Source organism: Bufo bufo, chromosome 3 (assembly GCF_905171765.1).
Source record: "Bufo bufo chromosome 3, aBufBuf1.1, whole genome shotgun sequence".
In the NCBI taxonomy this organism is placed as follows: Eukaryota; Metazoa; Chordata; class Amphibia; order Anura; family Bufonidae; genus Bufo; species Bufo bufo.
The window spans coordinates 407,713,510-407,730,255 of NC_053391.1; the positions used below are offsets into that span (position 1 = coordinate 407,713,510).

General features: G+C 41.1%; 1 protein-coding gene across 1 annotated transcript in view; it reads left to right on the plus strand.

Annotated features, from left to right (window-relative positions):
- Positions 1 to 16,746, plus strand: part of ATP2A3 (ATPase sarcoplasmic/endoplasmic reticulum Ca2+ transporting 3) — a 202,597-nt gene that overhangs the window by 91,744 nt on the left and 94,107 nt on the right. The window contains exons 4-5 of the mRNA XM_040424852.1: positions 4,460 to 4,564; positions 8,573 to 8,711. Of these exons, the coding sequence (XP_040280786.1) occupies positions 4,460 to 4,564; positions 8,573 to 8,711 (244 nt within the window). The remainder of the gene's footprint in view (positions 1 to 4,459; positions 4,565 to 8,572; positions 8,712 to 16,746) is intronic.

Here is a 16,746-nt window from a genome sequence, read left to right on the forward strand (position 1 = left end):
GTGCAGTGATAAGTGTATATATATAACTTACTGTAGTCCCCTCCTAAAATCCCTGAATCTCAAGTCACGTAATCTAAAGTCACACACTTAATACAAACACGCGAACGCTCACAAACTCGTGTTATTTGCCTGCTTGTATAAATGGAGCTCTTAAACCAGTCTGTTTATTTTCTCTGGATTCAGACCGTTCACTTTTTTTTTTCCCATTGTGTTATGTTAAAAATGTATTAAAAAGGAAAAACTAAAATTCATATATACAGTAGATATAGATAAGTATTCAGACACTTGAAATTTAGCCTTGGAGGCCTCCCATTTCTGTTGATCATTTTGGAGATGTTTCTACACTTTGATTGAAGTCCACGTGGGGTAAATTCGGTTGATTGAACTTGATTTGGAAAGACACCCCCTGTCTATTGTCTAGTCTCACAGGCCATAAAACCAAGAGGAAAGAGCTGAATTTAGTGGAGCAATCTCGTAAGGGCTAGCTGTGACTTCAGTACTGAGTGCCACATGTCTGTTTCAACATTTACCATCTGCCTAGCCTAGACATTCTCTTGTGTGCACTTATAGGTGTAGATATTGAATCCACCCACAAGATCAATATGGGAGTAGGAAATTAAGAACTTTACTTTTGGCAGGTGCAGCAGGATGTTAGTCCACAAAAGACAATCCTTACATACTGTGTGTGTGTGTGTGTGTGTGTGTGTGTGTGTGTATATATAATATATATATAAAATTTAAACTTTTTTTCCATAGAAAGTGGTTTTATGTTGTAAAAGTGGTAAAAAAAAACAGGCTCACATATTTGGTATCACCATGTTCATCACATCCCATATAATATTGATAATCTCCTATTTAAGCTATCTTTTTAACAATATAAAAATGCAGAAAATAAGAATAGAATGGCATGTCCCCCATTTTCTTTCAAAACAATTGTAATCCATAAGTCCTGTGTACCCCAAAATGGTAAAAGCAACCCGCATATGACTACATTGACAGAAAAATGCAGTTATGGCTCTTGGAAGGCAGCAAACTTTTTTTATTGCATGAGACTTGCTGTTATTGTGCAATAGTAGTAAAAAACTATACATATTTTGCATCACTCTAAGTGAATGTTGTAACTTTAAAGTGCAAAAAACAACTGAAACAATGACTTTTTCATCACTGCCTCCCCAATGGTATCACTAGAATATACCATTTGCCCCCCAAAAAAACAAACCCTCATATGACTAGGTCAATGAAAAAATAAGAAAAAAGGTTGAGTGTTTTACGTTTTTGCATTGTTGCCTTCAAAGTTCCTCTGGCCATAACACGATTCACAGGATAGGGGATAATTACTGATCAGTCGATGTCTGACTGCTGGGACCTCCACTGATACAGAGATCCCCAGCAGGGCAGTCTGAGATTAAAATCAATAGTACCCTAGTATGTATTATGTGGATTATTTGGATTTGTCCTCCTAAAATAATTTCAGTTTTTGTAAATGAAAAGCTGATTCCCAAACACATCCTACACAGTCTAGACCAAGCTTCTGTTCGCTGTAAAACAGAGCAGGCGCGTGTTTACTCCGCTCATTGCCAGCGTGGGCCATGGTCCCTAGACATGGCTTTCTTTGGAAGATGTGAGTGTTTCATGTCAATATTTGCCCAGTGCATCCTATCTTCATTAAAATATTACATGTTATCACCAAAGAAACTATGGCATCACATATACAGTACTGCCTGACATTACGTACAGTATTAGTATGTTGGCGGATGCCTGGATTGTAATTGCAAATGAACTCGCCCACTCAACCATTTGGCAGCTAATAAAATGCCATATAAATGTTTGCACGTCGTCTATTTTACTAGTGAAATAACATTTCTCTTTGACTCGGCACGTGACTTTAAGCATGAAATGATGAGAAAATAGATTTAAAGGGTTATTCTCATCTTGTGCTTAGGATCTGCCATTACTTTGTGATTAATGAGGGTCTGATCTCTGGGACCCTATTGATCCTGAGAATGAAGGGAATGAGGGATTGTTTAGTAATACATCCCTTTCCCTGTTTTTCAAGTGAATGGGGCAATGCACAGTTATATCGCCAGGAGCCCTGCTGTGCAGACTTGCATCCCCTTTATAGTCAGGATTGGTGGGGGTCCCAATGTCATAGCAGTGAATGGAGTGTATGTTGTGCATGCACGGTGTGCACTCCTTCACATCCCGTTCTGCATATGCTAGCGTTATATCAGAAATATTGAGATGGGGAAAACCCATTTTGGGCGCAGTGACGCATGAACAGTACTGCTCTTGCTGACTCCAGATCAGTCATTTATATGTCCATACTAACCTCTTTCACCTGCAAATGGGCATGGGAATACATTCAGGGGATTTATGAGAGTACACACATAATAAGAGCACTCCAGGTTAAGTTCTCTAAATATATTCTAGTGGCGATTTGTATGTTTTCAGAAGGGGAACAAGGGTGAGTATGGACATATAAATTAGTGATGGTGAGTCAATGGAAGCAGTACTAATAGGGTTAGGAGGAGGTGACAGATTCCCTTTAACACTTTCATTAGTCCTTGAGATTCCTTAGGATATATTACAAAACAGATTGTAACCGATCAGCCATGCTTCTGTAAATCACTGTATAAAAGCCCTAGCTATCCTGCAGGTTGAGATTTTGCTGAAAGCAAAATCACTTTATGAATGTTCATGTCATTAGTATTTGTTTCTTTATACCCAGTTTGGCTATACTTATTTGTCTCTGTTCGTACTGAGTATGCAGTGCAGACAAGGCAGGAAAATCTCATATTGTAAACCATGCCAGCACATACTGCTTTTTTGAAGTGTGTGGATATGTCAGGAACATTTCAGGGCAGTGTGGACATAGCCTTTATATGTAGCAGTGATAGTCAACCTTTTACAGACCGAGTGCCCAAAAAAAAAAACACTTATTTATTGCAAAGTGCCAACACAGCAATTTACCCTGAATACTACAGTCCAATATAGTATATCTTCCATGTAGTTTATCATTTTGCTAAAATTGCCTGCTTACATTCAGTTTGCTGCCTGTTCTGTTCATAGTGCGCCCTGCGCTGATAAATGACAAGAAAAGTCTAAGGCATATTGTTACACTATAGATGTTTTCCAGGGTGTGGGTGCTCACAGAGCGGGCTCGGAGTGCTGTCTCTGGCACCCGTGCCATAGGTTCGCCACCACTGCTAGCATAAGCTCAGCTTTAGCAAAGCTGTTTGCATTTAATGGAATGTGTCACCAGTATGTGGCCAATTGTTTAAATCAAGATTTTATGTTAAACACATTTTTGAAGAATTGTCCATGTCGCTATCTATATTTAATTTTAAAAAAAATCCTAAAATTCTGCAATTTTCACACTGGCCACTAAGCATAATAAAATGTGCCACGTTGGTCTGTAGAGATCACTTCTCAAGTCATCTCAATATCACCCCAGGCAGATATCGCCTACATATAGATAAGACAGGATCCACCATTCACAGTATGTGATTGTCAGAACTTATCTATTCTTCCCTTGTACAGTGACCTCTGCACAGGTCACAGAGCATGGCTAGAAGACTCTCCCATAGAAGTCAATGAGGTCTCCTCCTGTCCATTGTGTCTATGGCCCATGGGGCTGCCATACAGTATATTTCTAAATGCTGTTAAGAATTGCTCAGGCAAGACGGCTGACCCCATAATTATGTTCAGGAAATAAAATAACAAATCCACAATCAGAAAATAAAACCAAAAAAACTGTGTTACTATCTGCAGTTAAAGGGAACCTGTCACCTGGATTTTGTGTATAGAGCTGAGGACATGGGCTGCTAGATGGCCGCTAGCACATCCACAATACCCAGTCCCCATAGCTCTGGGGGCTTTTATTGTGTAATAAAAACGATTTGATACCTATGCAAATTAACCTGAGATGAGTCCAGTCCCTGAGATGAGTCAGGGACAGGACTCATCTCAGGTTAATTTGCATATGTATCAAATCGGGTTTTTTATACAATAAAAGCACACAGAGCTATGGGGACTGGATATTGTGGATGTGCTAGCGGCCATCTAGCAGCCCATGTCCTCAGCTCTATACACAAAATCCTGGTGACAGGTTCCCTTTAACTGCAGAAAAGATTATAGATGACACATTCCCTTTTAATGTCTTTTTTGCCATACTATTTTCATATGTTCACAACTGTAGTAATTTTAACTGCTGATAGCTGGTCAATGTTTAACCACTTCATTACTGGGGGATTTAACCCATCACACTCTTAATATGCCAATTTTGAATTTGTTGCCACGGGCCTATTTAACCACAAATAGCTATTTTTTTTTTGTAGTCGGTGGTTAATTAGTGCACATCCTTTGTATATTATAATGGTGCTGTATGTGCAGCTTCGACAGATTCACTAAACTTCTCTTGTTTTTGTCTGTCCTAATACGGTGTTGTCATTTCTTTCAGGTACTGGCATGGTTTGAAGATGGAGAAGAAACTACAACCGCGTTTGTGGAGCCTATAGTTATTATTATGATTCTAATGGTGAATGCTTTTGTTGGAGTATGGCAGGTATATGTTCTTCTCACAAAGCATGTTTGGTTCCCACTGTGACGTGCCGCAGGTCACAATGTAATTGTGCAATTCTCAGTGTACCAGTGACCCAGATATACATATGGATCTTCAGGGTGTTCATACCATCATGTTAAGTTAGGAATTTCAACTCCCCTTTATATAAAGATAGTCAACAGTGTCGCTCTGACGATGTCTCGTAAGGGTGGACAGCTTTAGGCTGGGTTCAGACCTGAGCGTCTTTGATATGCGCGTTTAACGCGCGTTTTTGACGAGCGTTTTTTGCAATAGTAAACGCGCGTTTGACGCGCGTTTGTGTGATTGACTGCAATGTCCTATGGCCACAAACGCGCGTCAAAACGCCCCAAAGAAGCTCAAGTACTTGTTTGAGCGTAGGGCGTTTTACAGCGCGTTTTTCAGCGCTGTAAAACGCTCAAGTGAGAACCAGGGCCATAGGGAAGCATTGGTTTTCATGTGTTGAGCGTTTTACAGCGCGTTTGAACGCGCTGTAAAACGCTCAAGTGTGAACCCAGCCTTAGGGCGGCTAGTTCAGCCTCGCTGTAAATGCTCACTGCATGCCCCCTTTAAACTATCATCCAGTAGTCTTAATACTTTCGATTATCCTGCACTTGTTTCTGACACAAAACTGCAATAAATAAAATCTGGAATCTCACAAGACAAAAAGCAAAAGTCTGAGCAGAGATAACCTGTTATGAGACTCCTGTGCGTATGACACATAGCGTCTGATAATTCAGAACATCTGATTGTTTGGCATCTGTCATGCTGTGCTACTTCCAGGTAACAGTATTACTTTACCAGGAGCATTACTGAGTTATATTATCCTCATTAACAAATTATTTTAGAACATATTCAAGCATTTGTTTTTGGTGCGGATCAATCATGGATCTGCACAGACGGATCCGTTCAGTTAATACAAACGTCTGCATCCGTTCAGAACGGATCCGTTTGTATTACCTTTAACAACATAGCCAAGACTGTGCGGTCTTGAACACCATTAAAAGTCAATGGAGGACTGATCCGTTTTCTATTGTGTCATAGAAAACGGATCCGTCCCCATTAACTTACATTGTGTGTCAGAACGGATTCGTTTGGCTCAGTTTCGTCAGCGTTTTGGTGTCCGCCTCCAAAGCGGAATGGAGACTGATGCATTCTGAGCAGATCCTTTTCCATTCAGAATGCATTAGGGCAAAACGGATCAGTTTTGGACCGCTTGTGAGAGCCCTGAACGGATCTCACAAACGGAAAGCCAAAACGCCAGTGTGAAAGTAGCCTTAGTGAGTTCTGTATCACTACTGATTCATACATGTGATCTGTGCATATAAGAGTTCTGTCTATTATATTACTTCTCATGTAATGTGCATTCATCTGTTTTTCACTGTGGAGAGAAATGCTTAATTCTGCTAAACTTGAGCTGGAGAAATTCTGGGTGGTTCATTGAATTTAGCCAGGGGGATCTCCATGACGAAATTCACTGGAAAGTTCTTGCTGGCACACCGCAGACATACAACATGCTGGCAGCTGGAAAGCCCAAATTGTTTTTTTTTTTGTTTTTTTTTAACTAAATCCCAGAATGGTACCAAGTAACTGTAAATTACATTGCATTCTCTTTTTAAAGTACTTGGGTAAAGTAGAAAGAACAGGAGCTTAATATGCAGGGGAAACAGTTTGCAAAAACATCTGTCACCTAAAGTGGCCATCTAATTATAATGTATTTAGTGTCTGTATAACGTATTTCCTAAATTAAAGAACTCACTGTTTTCCTGCCAGGAAAACATGGAGACATATTTTTGGAACTACTTACTGACTTGCCTCAATAAACATTACTTTTTATTTTGCTTTTTTAGTTATTGAGAATTGTGAAAACTCCCGCCACCCATAAGCTCTTTTAGGCCTCATGCACACGACCATATGGCTTTTTCAGTATTTTGCGGTCAGCTGGCCCCTGATAGAACAGTACTATCTTTGTCTGTTATGTGGACAATAATAGGACATGTTCTATCTTTAAACTGAATGGAAATATGGAAACGGAAGGCATACTGAGTACCGTCTGTTTTTTTTTTTTTTTTTTTTTTTTTTTTTGACGATCCATTGAAATTAATGGTTCCGTATATGCAAAAAGGGAACGGAAAAAAACAAAACAAAAAAAAAACTTTCGTGTGCATGAGGCCTTATCGCCTCAGAAGACTGTTGTGTCCCTGCTTCTGGTAGTTTGTGGCTCAGAGCCGCTCTACCTGATAATATTTAGAGAAGGATCATGATCCTTGTATTGTTAAAATAGTGCCAAACCTCAAAGTAACTGACCAAGAGGGGTCCAAATTTTATCCTTTCTGTAAATTTTCGACTTACTGCTACAGTGGGCCTTCCTCCTGATCTGAAAACTGTATTAAAAAGGACTGTCGCCTCTCCTGACGTATCTGTTTTAGTAACTACAATTCCCCATGTAAGAATAATACAGGAGAATCTGTTCTTATGACTCTATCTCATAGCATTCCTTTATTATTCCTGCTATTTTTTTTTTACTGATGGTCCAGATGGTTATTACCAGTTGGGGGTTTGTCCTTGCACAGGTTGACACTGGCAGCACTGATGATAGCAGTGCAGTGTAATTACACTGCACCACCGCTACTGCATTCAGGCAAGCATTGAAGAGGATGCAGCGCTCACATGAGCTCTGCTGCTGCTTCAAATGGCTGTTTGGTAGGGGTGCCTGGAGTAGGATCTAATATTGATGACCTATCCCGAGGATCTGGCCTGCACCACATTTGTTTTTTGCCAATACGTCTATCAGACTTTTTAACGAGATTTCACAGCATAAGAATTATAGAAAAATAAAAAAAACACTGCTAAAAGCAGAAGACCAATATTTACAGGTGAACTTTAAATCTGGTGCATGAACTTTAAAGTTGTCTTTGCCACCAGAGCAGCAGACTACAAAAAATAGAGGGCACCATTTGTCTGTAGCCAGTAGAAAACAAAACCTTTTCATCATTACTGTTAAGGCTCAGTTCACATTTCAGTTATTTAGTCAGTGATTTCCATCAGTGATTGTGAGCCAAAACCAGTAGTGGATCCTACACAGACAAAAGGTATAAAAGAAAGATCTGCACCTGTTCTGTGTTTTTGACCCGCACCTGGTTTTGGCTCACAATAACTGACCAAATAACTGAAGTGTGAACTTGGCCTAACCTGTATCCATGAGTATTTGCAGTATGAGACTTACTGTAGCCACAGGAAGTCAGAGTCTCTATTTGTTCCTGTGAGACTGACATAAATGCCCTCAGAGAAATGATTAGAAAAACTTGCCTCCTCAGACACTGTGGGATTGGATAAATGTCGTTGGGGGTTCCATGATCTTGATTCCAAAATTAACAGAGGCTAAAAATACATAAAAAATTAATATGTATATATTTTTTTAATAATTTATGTATACTAGCAGGTTTAGGCTACTTTCACACTTGCGTTTTGGCTTTCCGTTTGTGAGATCCGTCATGAGCTCTCACAAGCGGTCCAAAATGGATCAGTTTTGCCCTAATGCATTCTTAGAATTAGAATGCATCAGTTTGCCTCCGTTCCGTCTCCATTCCGCTCTGGAGGCGGACACCAAAAGCTGCTTGCAGCGTTTTGCTGTCCGCTTGAAGAAACTGAGCCAAACGGATCCATCCTGACACACAATGTAAGTCAATGGGGAAGGATCCGTTTTCTCTGACACAATAGAAAACGGATCAGTCTCCCATTGACTTTCAATGGAGTTCATGACGGATTTGTCTTGGCAATGTTACAGATAATATAAACTGATCCATGACAGATCCACCCAAACCGCGAGTGTGAAAGTAGCCTTACAGATAAAGGGGGGACATAAATGTATTTCTGGGAGTCCTTCGTAAATGATATACAGAGTTTGTCTAGGATGTCAGTATTTTCCTTATTAGTGAAAACAACTGCTACAATATGTTTAGTGGCTTTTTTAATCCCACATTGTACTTGCAGGAAAGAAATGCAGAAAGTGCCATTGAAGCTCTGAAGGAATATGAACCAGAGATGGGCAAAGTAATCCGTGCAGACCGAAATGGAGTACAGCGTATCAGAGCAAGAGACATTGTTCCTGGAGACATCGTAGAGGTGGCAGGTAATTTTCCTATTTAAAATGAAAGGACCAACTATGTTTTAGTTGTTGTTGTTGTTGTTGTTATATGAATATTTATGGTGAAAATAATAATAAATAGACGTAGGTGCTATGTATGTTATACTACAGGGAAATAACCTGCTTGAAGAAAAATAGTGAATTACATAGTTTAAAACTGGAAGTATAGGGTTTAATGGCATTCTAAGTTCGTGTAGGGTTCCAACCCAATAATGTGGTGGAAAAGGAACTTTGAACATAAATTCTGCTTCAAGCACATTAATTAGTAAATTTGGAGGAAATCCAAAATTTGGATACTTCAGTCCTAATATGGAGGAGCTTCATCAGGCATCAGAGAGCTGCTGGACAGGAATGAAGATTCTGTTCTGCGCTATGTGGAAAGATGGCACAAACATCTCACACGTGGCTTGTGCCGTCTTTCCACATAGTGCCAAACAGATTCTTCTTTGATGTCCGGTGGCAACTTTCTCTGATGAAGGCCTTCAATATTAGGACTGAAATGTCACATTTTATATTGTCCGCAAATTCACAGATAAACGCAGTTGAAGCTAAGAGAATGTGTGTGCAGACTTCCTTTTCCACTGTAGTTAGCAACTGTTATTAGGGTAAGAAGAATGATGCACTTTCCTTATTAGCATGACATGTATAAAGGTTTCGCTGAGCTGTGATATGTGTAAGGTCTCATGCACACGACCGTTGTTCTGGTCCGCATCTGAGCCGCACCCATTCACTTCAATAGGGCCGCAAAAGATGCGGACAGCACTCCGTGTGCTGTCCGCATCTGTTGCTCCGTTACGTGGCCCCACAAAAAAATATAACATGTCCTATTCTTGTCCGTTTTGCGGACAAGAATAGGCATTTCTACAATGGGCCACCTGTTCCGGCTTCCGTGTTTTGCGGATCTGCAATTTGCGGACCGCAAAAAAAACTGAACGGTCGTGTGCATGAGGCCTAAGGCCGAGTTCACATTATTGTTGTTGCTTCAGTTTATAATGGACCCATGATGCAGTGCTGTACTGATTGCACAAGCGATACCACCAGAGCACAAGGGACCCTGATGGCTTATAAGGCATGTGTGCAGTGCTATTCTGTCCATTAGATCTGCTGAGATTGTCACCAGAGGCTCTGAACCCCTGATTTCACATACAGTATAATTAGTAAGACTTGTCACAGTGCAATAAGCAGGTGACCTTAAAGTGTTAGAGGCATGCTAAAAAAGGTAGGATAAGTCATCAATATGAGATCAGCAGAGTTTTACTCCTAGCACCCCCACCCATCAGCAATATGGTAGCGCTTCACAACCTTTAATACAGAAATATCCCAGCACTTCCTTAATCTCCTCTGATCTTTTACTACTTTGTTTAGTATTACAATAAACTAAGAAATATATAAAGCAATTGTCTGTATGTGTCCCACCACCTTCTCCTCACGTCAACCGTGTGGCTAGAAGGTGACTGGCTGCAGCACAATCCTCCCTCTTCTGTTGTGTCTGCAAATAGTGTCAAGCCTTGCCCCTAACATAACTCCCACCCCGTCAGGCATTCGCCAACCACAAATCAATCAGGATCAGGGAATTAAGGCTGGGGTACATTTGTCGCATGACAGCTGGTCGCAGAAAAGTGTACGCAAAAAAAATAATAAATCGACTTGTTTTCAACCTTTTGTCGTGTGACTTTTTTAGAACTGTAATTTGCCTGTAAAAACACAGCCAAGTTGCAGGCGAGTCGCATATTGAGCGCTGCTTAGATTAAAGTTAATGGTGTAAAGGTTGCGTGCGACCTGCAACACAAAATCCTTCAGGTCTTAGGCTACTTTCACACTAGCGTTCGGGTGTCCGCTCGTGCGCACCGTTTGAAGGGGCTCACGAGCGGCCCCGAACGCATCCGTCTGGCCCCAATGCATTCTCAGTGGAGGCGGATCCACTGAGAATGCATCCGCCTGCCAGCGTTCAGCCTCCGCTCCGCTCAGTGAGCGGACACCTGAACGCTGCTTGCAGCGTTCGGGTGTCCGCCTGGCCGTGCGGAGGCGAGCGGATCCGTCCAGACTTATAATGGAAGTCAATGGGGACGGATCCGCTTGAAGATGACACAATATGGCTCAATCTTCAAGCGGATCCGTTCCCCATTGACTTTCAATTTAAAGTCTGAACGGATCCGCTCAGACAACTTTCACACTTAGAAAATTTTCTAAGTTTTAATGCAGACGCATCCGTTCTGAACGGATGCGAACGTCTGCATTATCGGAGCGGATCCGTCTGATGAAACATCAGACGGATCCGCTCCGAACGCTAGTGTGAAAGTAGCCTTAGGCAGTCATTTATTATACTGAAATACACCTAAATTGGGCATATTTCAGGCGCAGATGGCTATCTCCCACTTCTCCCTTGTGGGTGGGGAGGTGTAGGAAAAGGTCTAAATGTAAGATAGCTAGGAAGCTGGCTTACATTTAGACTGACGCTGGATACACCGAAGTTATGGAGAGGCCGGCCCCTCTTCATAACTTCGGCTGCTCCTCAGCCAGCGCAGGGGCTTTATTAAACAGTCACAGCATGTTGTGTGTCGCATTGCAATTATTAAGTGCATGTCACACGACACGTCACCATCTAACCCAATCCCTGTCCTATTTACTTTTATCATTCATTTCTAGTATTAATGTTCCTTTATATGACAAATTCTGCTCTGTTCCATCATGTCTTTTTCATCAAGACACAGATTTGGCCTCCATAGGTAGCAGTGCTGTCATTGTCGAGCCTTTACTGTAAAAAGTACTGCTGAGCCAGATGCTCTTGCCTGTGGAAAGTTGCAGAATACTTTTCCAGAGTTTTTTTCTTTTCCTTTAGGAAAACATGGCACTTTCCATATATGATTTTGCCAGTAGCACCCCTTAGGGTGATCTGACCACACAAATAGAAAGTGCAGAATGAGAACTTTGTTGGAAATGGAAACATCTTAGAAAGTCACTAGAATCAGGATGAGTAACAGAATCTCTATCAATAGCTCCTCATAGGAGATTTTAACTGTATTAAATAAGAGCATACCAGTAGAATTATACCGATATCTTCATGATTACTGTATAAATTAGCACTCGCATAGTAAAATTACATTGTCTCACTTCAGTAAATGGCATTTATCATGTTAATACAAGGCACTTACTAATGTATTGTGTCTATATTACCTCCTTTGCTGGCTGGATCAATTTTTCCATCACATTATGCACTGCTCGTTTCCAGGGTTTATGATCACCAAGCAATCCAGCAGTGGTGGCCGTGCTTGCACACTGTAGGAAAAAGCGCTGGCTTGTGATTATACACACCTCAAAATGGTATCAATGAAAAATACAGATCACCCCACAAAATATAAGCTCTCACACAGCTCCGTTGATGTAAATATAAAAATGTTATGGGGGTCAGAATATGGCAATGCAATTAAAAATATATATTTTTCAAAATCTGTAAAAATGTGGTATTGCTGTAATCATATTGACCTGCAAAATGAAGTTAATGTCACTTTTACAGCATAGGGAACGTCGCAAAAATGAAACCCATAAAACTATGGCCAAATTGTGGTGGTTTTTTTTTTTTTTTTTTTTTCAATTCTACCCCATTTAGATTTTTTTTCAGCTTCTCACTTCATTCTATGCCATATTAAACAGTGCCATTAGAAAGTACAATTTGTTCTACAAAAAAACAATCCCTCATACAGCTATGTAAATGGGAAATGTTATCGCTCCTGGATTGTAGGGATTAAAAAACTAAAAAGAAAAAAAGGGGTTAAGTGACAGTACAGTCCCTGGCTTGATAAATTACAACGTGTAAGCTCTAAATGTTGGTAGATTAGTTATTTGCTGATTAACAGCACATAACATGACAACCTATTGTACACACATCATAAATGAACGTTAGGCTTTTTGTTGTTATCATTTCCATAGTAACATCTGAAGAATAGTCCTGTGTTCTTCTCTGAAGAACACAGATCTAGGGCTTTTACGTGACATCTGTATGAGAATCACTATTATGAAGCATTTAGCTTTACTCAATAACTTTTTACCTATGGATAGCGGCTTTTGTTCCCAGTTGTATTTTATTTATTTTTTTGCATACAGAAGTAATATATTATTGCTACACAATTGTCTTAACCTATCCAAGCTCTTCTCAAACCCTTCTCTACTCCTGACTTTTAACATTCACGTATGCTGAGTTAGGATCCCCTTTCCTTGTGTGGTGTTTGGTGGTGAGAGCTCTGTCACTGCTACCAGAAATCAAGTCTGACATAAGCCTCATTCAGATGCCTGTGTCCGTGCTTAAATTTGTGAAAAGGTGGTCAGTGATGCCTCCGTGACGGATCAGTGTTGGGCTAAAAGTCTATAGTAAAATATAAAAAAGTCAAAATTTATTGTACTTTGGTGTGTGGACTTTTTGTAGTGGTTTGGGGGGGGGGGGGGGGGGGGTAGCTTGTTTATCAAAATGTAGCATCCTCTAGGTACGGCATTTTTTATGTAGTATTTTTCTCCATCGGTTTCTCAATAAAACTATAATAACACCAGGAAAAACACAAAGGGGGAAATGTATCAAAATTGGTGCAAAGGAAAACTGGTTTAGTTGCCCACAGCAACTAATCAGATTGATCCTTTGATTTTCCATAGGAGCTCTGCAAAATAATAGGTGTAATCTGATTGGTTGCTATGGGCAACTAAGCCAGTTCTACTTTACACCAGTTTTGATAAATCTCCCCCATAATCAGGGGTGTTGCTAGGGTCTCAAAAGACCCGGGGCCCAAGCCCCAATGCATATGGCCCAATTCTCTAAGTCGACCAACCGACCCCTAAGCCCACTATAGCTAGACAGCTATACAGCAGCACGTACCTCTCACATTCAGTTCCTCCCAGGTGACGTTTCCTCTGATGTAGATCTTCTGTTATCATTTTCTCCATTCTGTCCGGACAACTTCTCTCAGCAATGCCTTGTCGCTACAGAGTGTGAGACACAGACATCTTAGTTTCCTAATTTTTCTGTACGCCCAAATACTATCCTGAAGAAAAATGAGTGCCCCCCATAGTAATAGTGCTCCTCATAGTCCCACCAATAGTAATTCCCTTCTAGAATGCCCTCATTAGTAATACTGCCCCCTACAGTGCCCTCAACTGTGATAATGCTCCCCAAGAGTGCCCCCATAGGTGAAGAGCCCTCCAGTATTAATAATGCCCTTTCAGAGCCCCTAGTAGAAATAAGTCCCCCCTATTGTTCCCCCAGTGGTAATAAAGCTATCTACTGACCCCTCAGTAGTAATACGACCCCCAAAGTGCTCTTAGTAGAAATAATGTGGATCTATAAGTCCCTCCTATAGATCCCTCAGTAGTAATAAGAACGCCTAATGTCTCCTGAAATTAAAATGCCCCCAGCATTTATATCGCCCCCTACTGTTTTAATGCTCGCCCTGAATTCCTCCCAGTATTTATAATGCCCCCTGCAGTTCCCCCTGTAGTTATATTCCTCCATTTACTGTCCTCAAAAATTATAATTCCTCAGCCCCTCCACCATACAGTCCCATGTAAATGACATTATTTCCCTTCTCTGCCATAGAGTGCCATGTAAATACCATCACACCATCTCTCCAGCCCCCTCCAATATACAGTCCCATGTAAATAACATCCCTTTCTATCTACAGCCCCTCTAAAATACAGTCCCATGTAAATAACATCACACCATCTCTCCTGCCCCCCTCAATATACAGTCCCACGTAAATAACATTACCCCCTCCCCAGCCGCCTTCGAAATAGTCTCATGTAAAGAACATAACCCCCTCTCCAGCCGCCTTCAACCTACAGTCCCATGTAAAAAACATCACCCCCTCAATATTCGGTCCCATGTAAATAACATCACTTCCTCCCCCAGTCACTTTCAACATACAGTCCCATGTAAACAAAATTGCCACCTCCAACATGCAGTCCCATGTAAATCGCATTACCCCTTAACGTTCAGGCCCCTGTAAATATTACTCCCTCAACTTTTAGTCCCATGTAAATAACATCACTCCACCCCACTGTCCCATGTAAATAACTTCCCTCCCTTCAGCCCTAACATACAGTCCCAGTTAAATAACTACAACTCCCAACTTTGCTCTGCCTCTCACACTTAGTAATCTACCCCTTCACTTACCTCTCCTCATGTAGCAGACCTCACCACAGCTTTTTCCCAGGACTTCTCTTCACTGCTGAGCCGTCCTCTCCTGCACTGGTCACATGACGTTGACATAATCGCAGGTCCTTTTCAGCTACTGCATTTAGCACTGATCACATGACCTGTCACCACATGATCACAGGTCCTTCAGCTCTTGCAGGGCATTAGATTCAATTGTATTGCCGTCCTGAGGATAGCAATACAGTTGTATCTAGCTGGCAGGCAGTACATTAAGGGCCTGGGACAAATCAGCAGGGGCCCAGGCCACGAATGTTTTAACCTAGCAACGCCCCTTCCCATAATGACACAAAATATAAAACAATATAAAAAATTGGTTCAAAACCGTTACTTAACATGCATTTTGAACGCAGAAACAAACCACTGTAATGGAGGCCTAAAAGTGTAATAAACTAGTACATAAACACCTGTCATATATGTTTGTATGCTTTCTATTGCATTCTCATTTTTATGGCTATAGTGTATGAAGGCATAATGAGTGTTTGCCTTAGGCCACTTTCACATGACAGTATATTGCTCAGCTTTTAAAATTTTTACTATATTGTAATAAGGCTGCTGCCACACGTCCAGGTTTTTTTTTATACAGTTTTTGAAGCCAAATTCAAGTGTGGATAATAAAAGGAGAGAAAGTGTTGAAGGGGTTGTCTCACTTCAGCAAGTGGCATTCATCATGTAGACAAAGCCGCTTACTAATGTATTGTGATTGTCCATATTGCTTCCTTGGTGGCTAGATTTGTTTTATCACATTATACGCTGACTGTTTCCATGATTATGACTAGAGATGAGCGAAACAAGCTTTGGATGCTACATCTGAAGCCGATTCGCTAATAAAATCGCTATAATGCTGTATGGAGCTCCTTATGTAGCATCTGAAGTTGCTTCGCTCATCTCTAGTTATGACCACCCTGTAATCCATCAATGGTGGTTGTGCTTGCACACTGTAGGAAAAAGCATCGGCCTCTCTAGAGGCCGGGACCATGGAAGTGCACATAGGCTTTTTTTGTGTCCAAGTATGACCACCACTGGTGGACTGCAGAGTGGTCCTAACAATGGAAATGAGCGGTGTATATTCTGATGGAAAATGAATAAAGGCAGCAATATGAACAATTATAATACATTAGTTAGTGGCTTCTATTAACTTTTTCTACATAATAAATGCTATTTGCTGAAGTGAGACAACCCCTTTAAGGATAGATACTTGTCCACTATTTTGGATCCACTCCTGGTTTTGGCTTCATAAACTGCATCTAAAACTGAGTGTGTGGCAGCACCCTTAGGTGCACACCATTTTTTGCGGTCCGCAAATTGCGGATCTGCAGAAATCGGATGCCGCCCGTGTGCCTTCCGCAATTTGCGGAACGGAACAGGAGGCCATTATAGAAATGCCTATTCTTGTCTGCAAAACGGACAAGAATAGGACATGCCTCATCATTTTTGCGGGGCCACGGAACGGAGCAACGGATGCCGACAGTACACAGAGTGCTGTCCGCATCTTTTGCGGTCCCATTTAAATAAATGGTTCCGTATACGGACAGTATATGCGAAACTCAGAAAACGGCCCGTATACGGAACGCAAAATAAGTTTGTGTGAACGAACCTTTATGCTGCTTTCATACTAGCGATATTCTTATCCACTTGTCTTTCTGGACGGAACACTGACAGTGGGCTAATGAGCCAATTCTCATGTCAAGTTTTTTTCACTTGACTTGAAAACCGCAGCATGTTCGGTCTTCAACCGTTTTTTCATGCTGGACTTGCCCATTCAAGTTAATAGATCAGTGAAAAAACTGACAGCGCACCAGTGCCACCCGTGTGTGATCTGTTTTT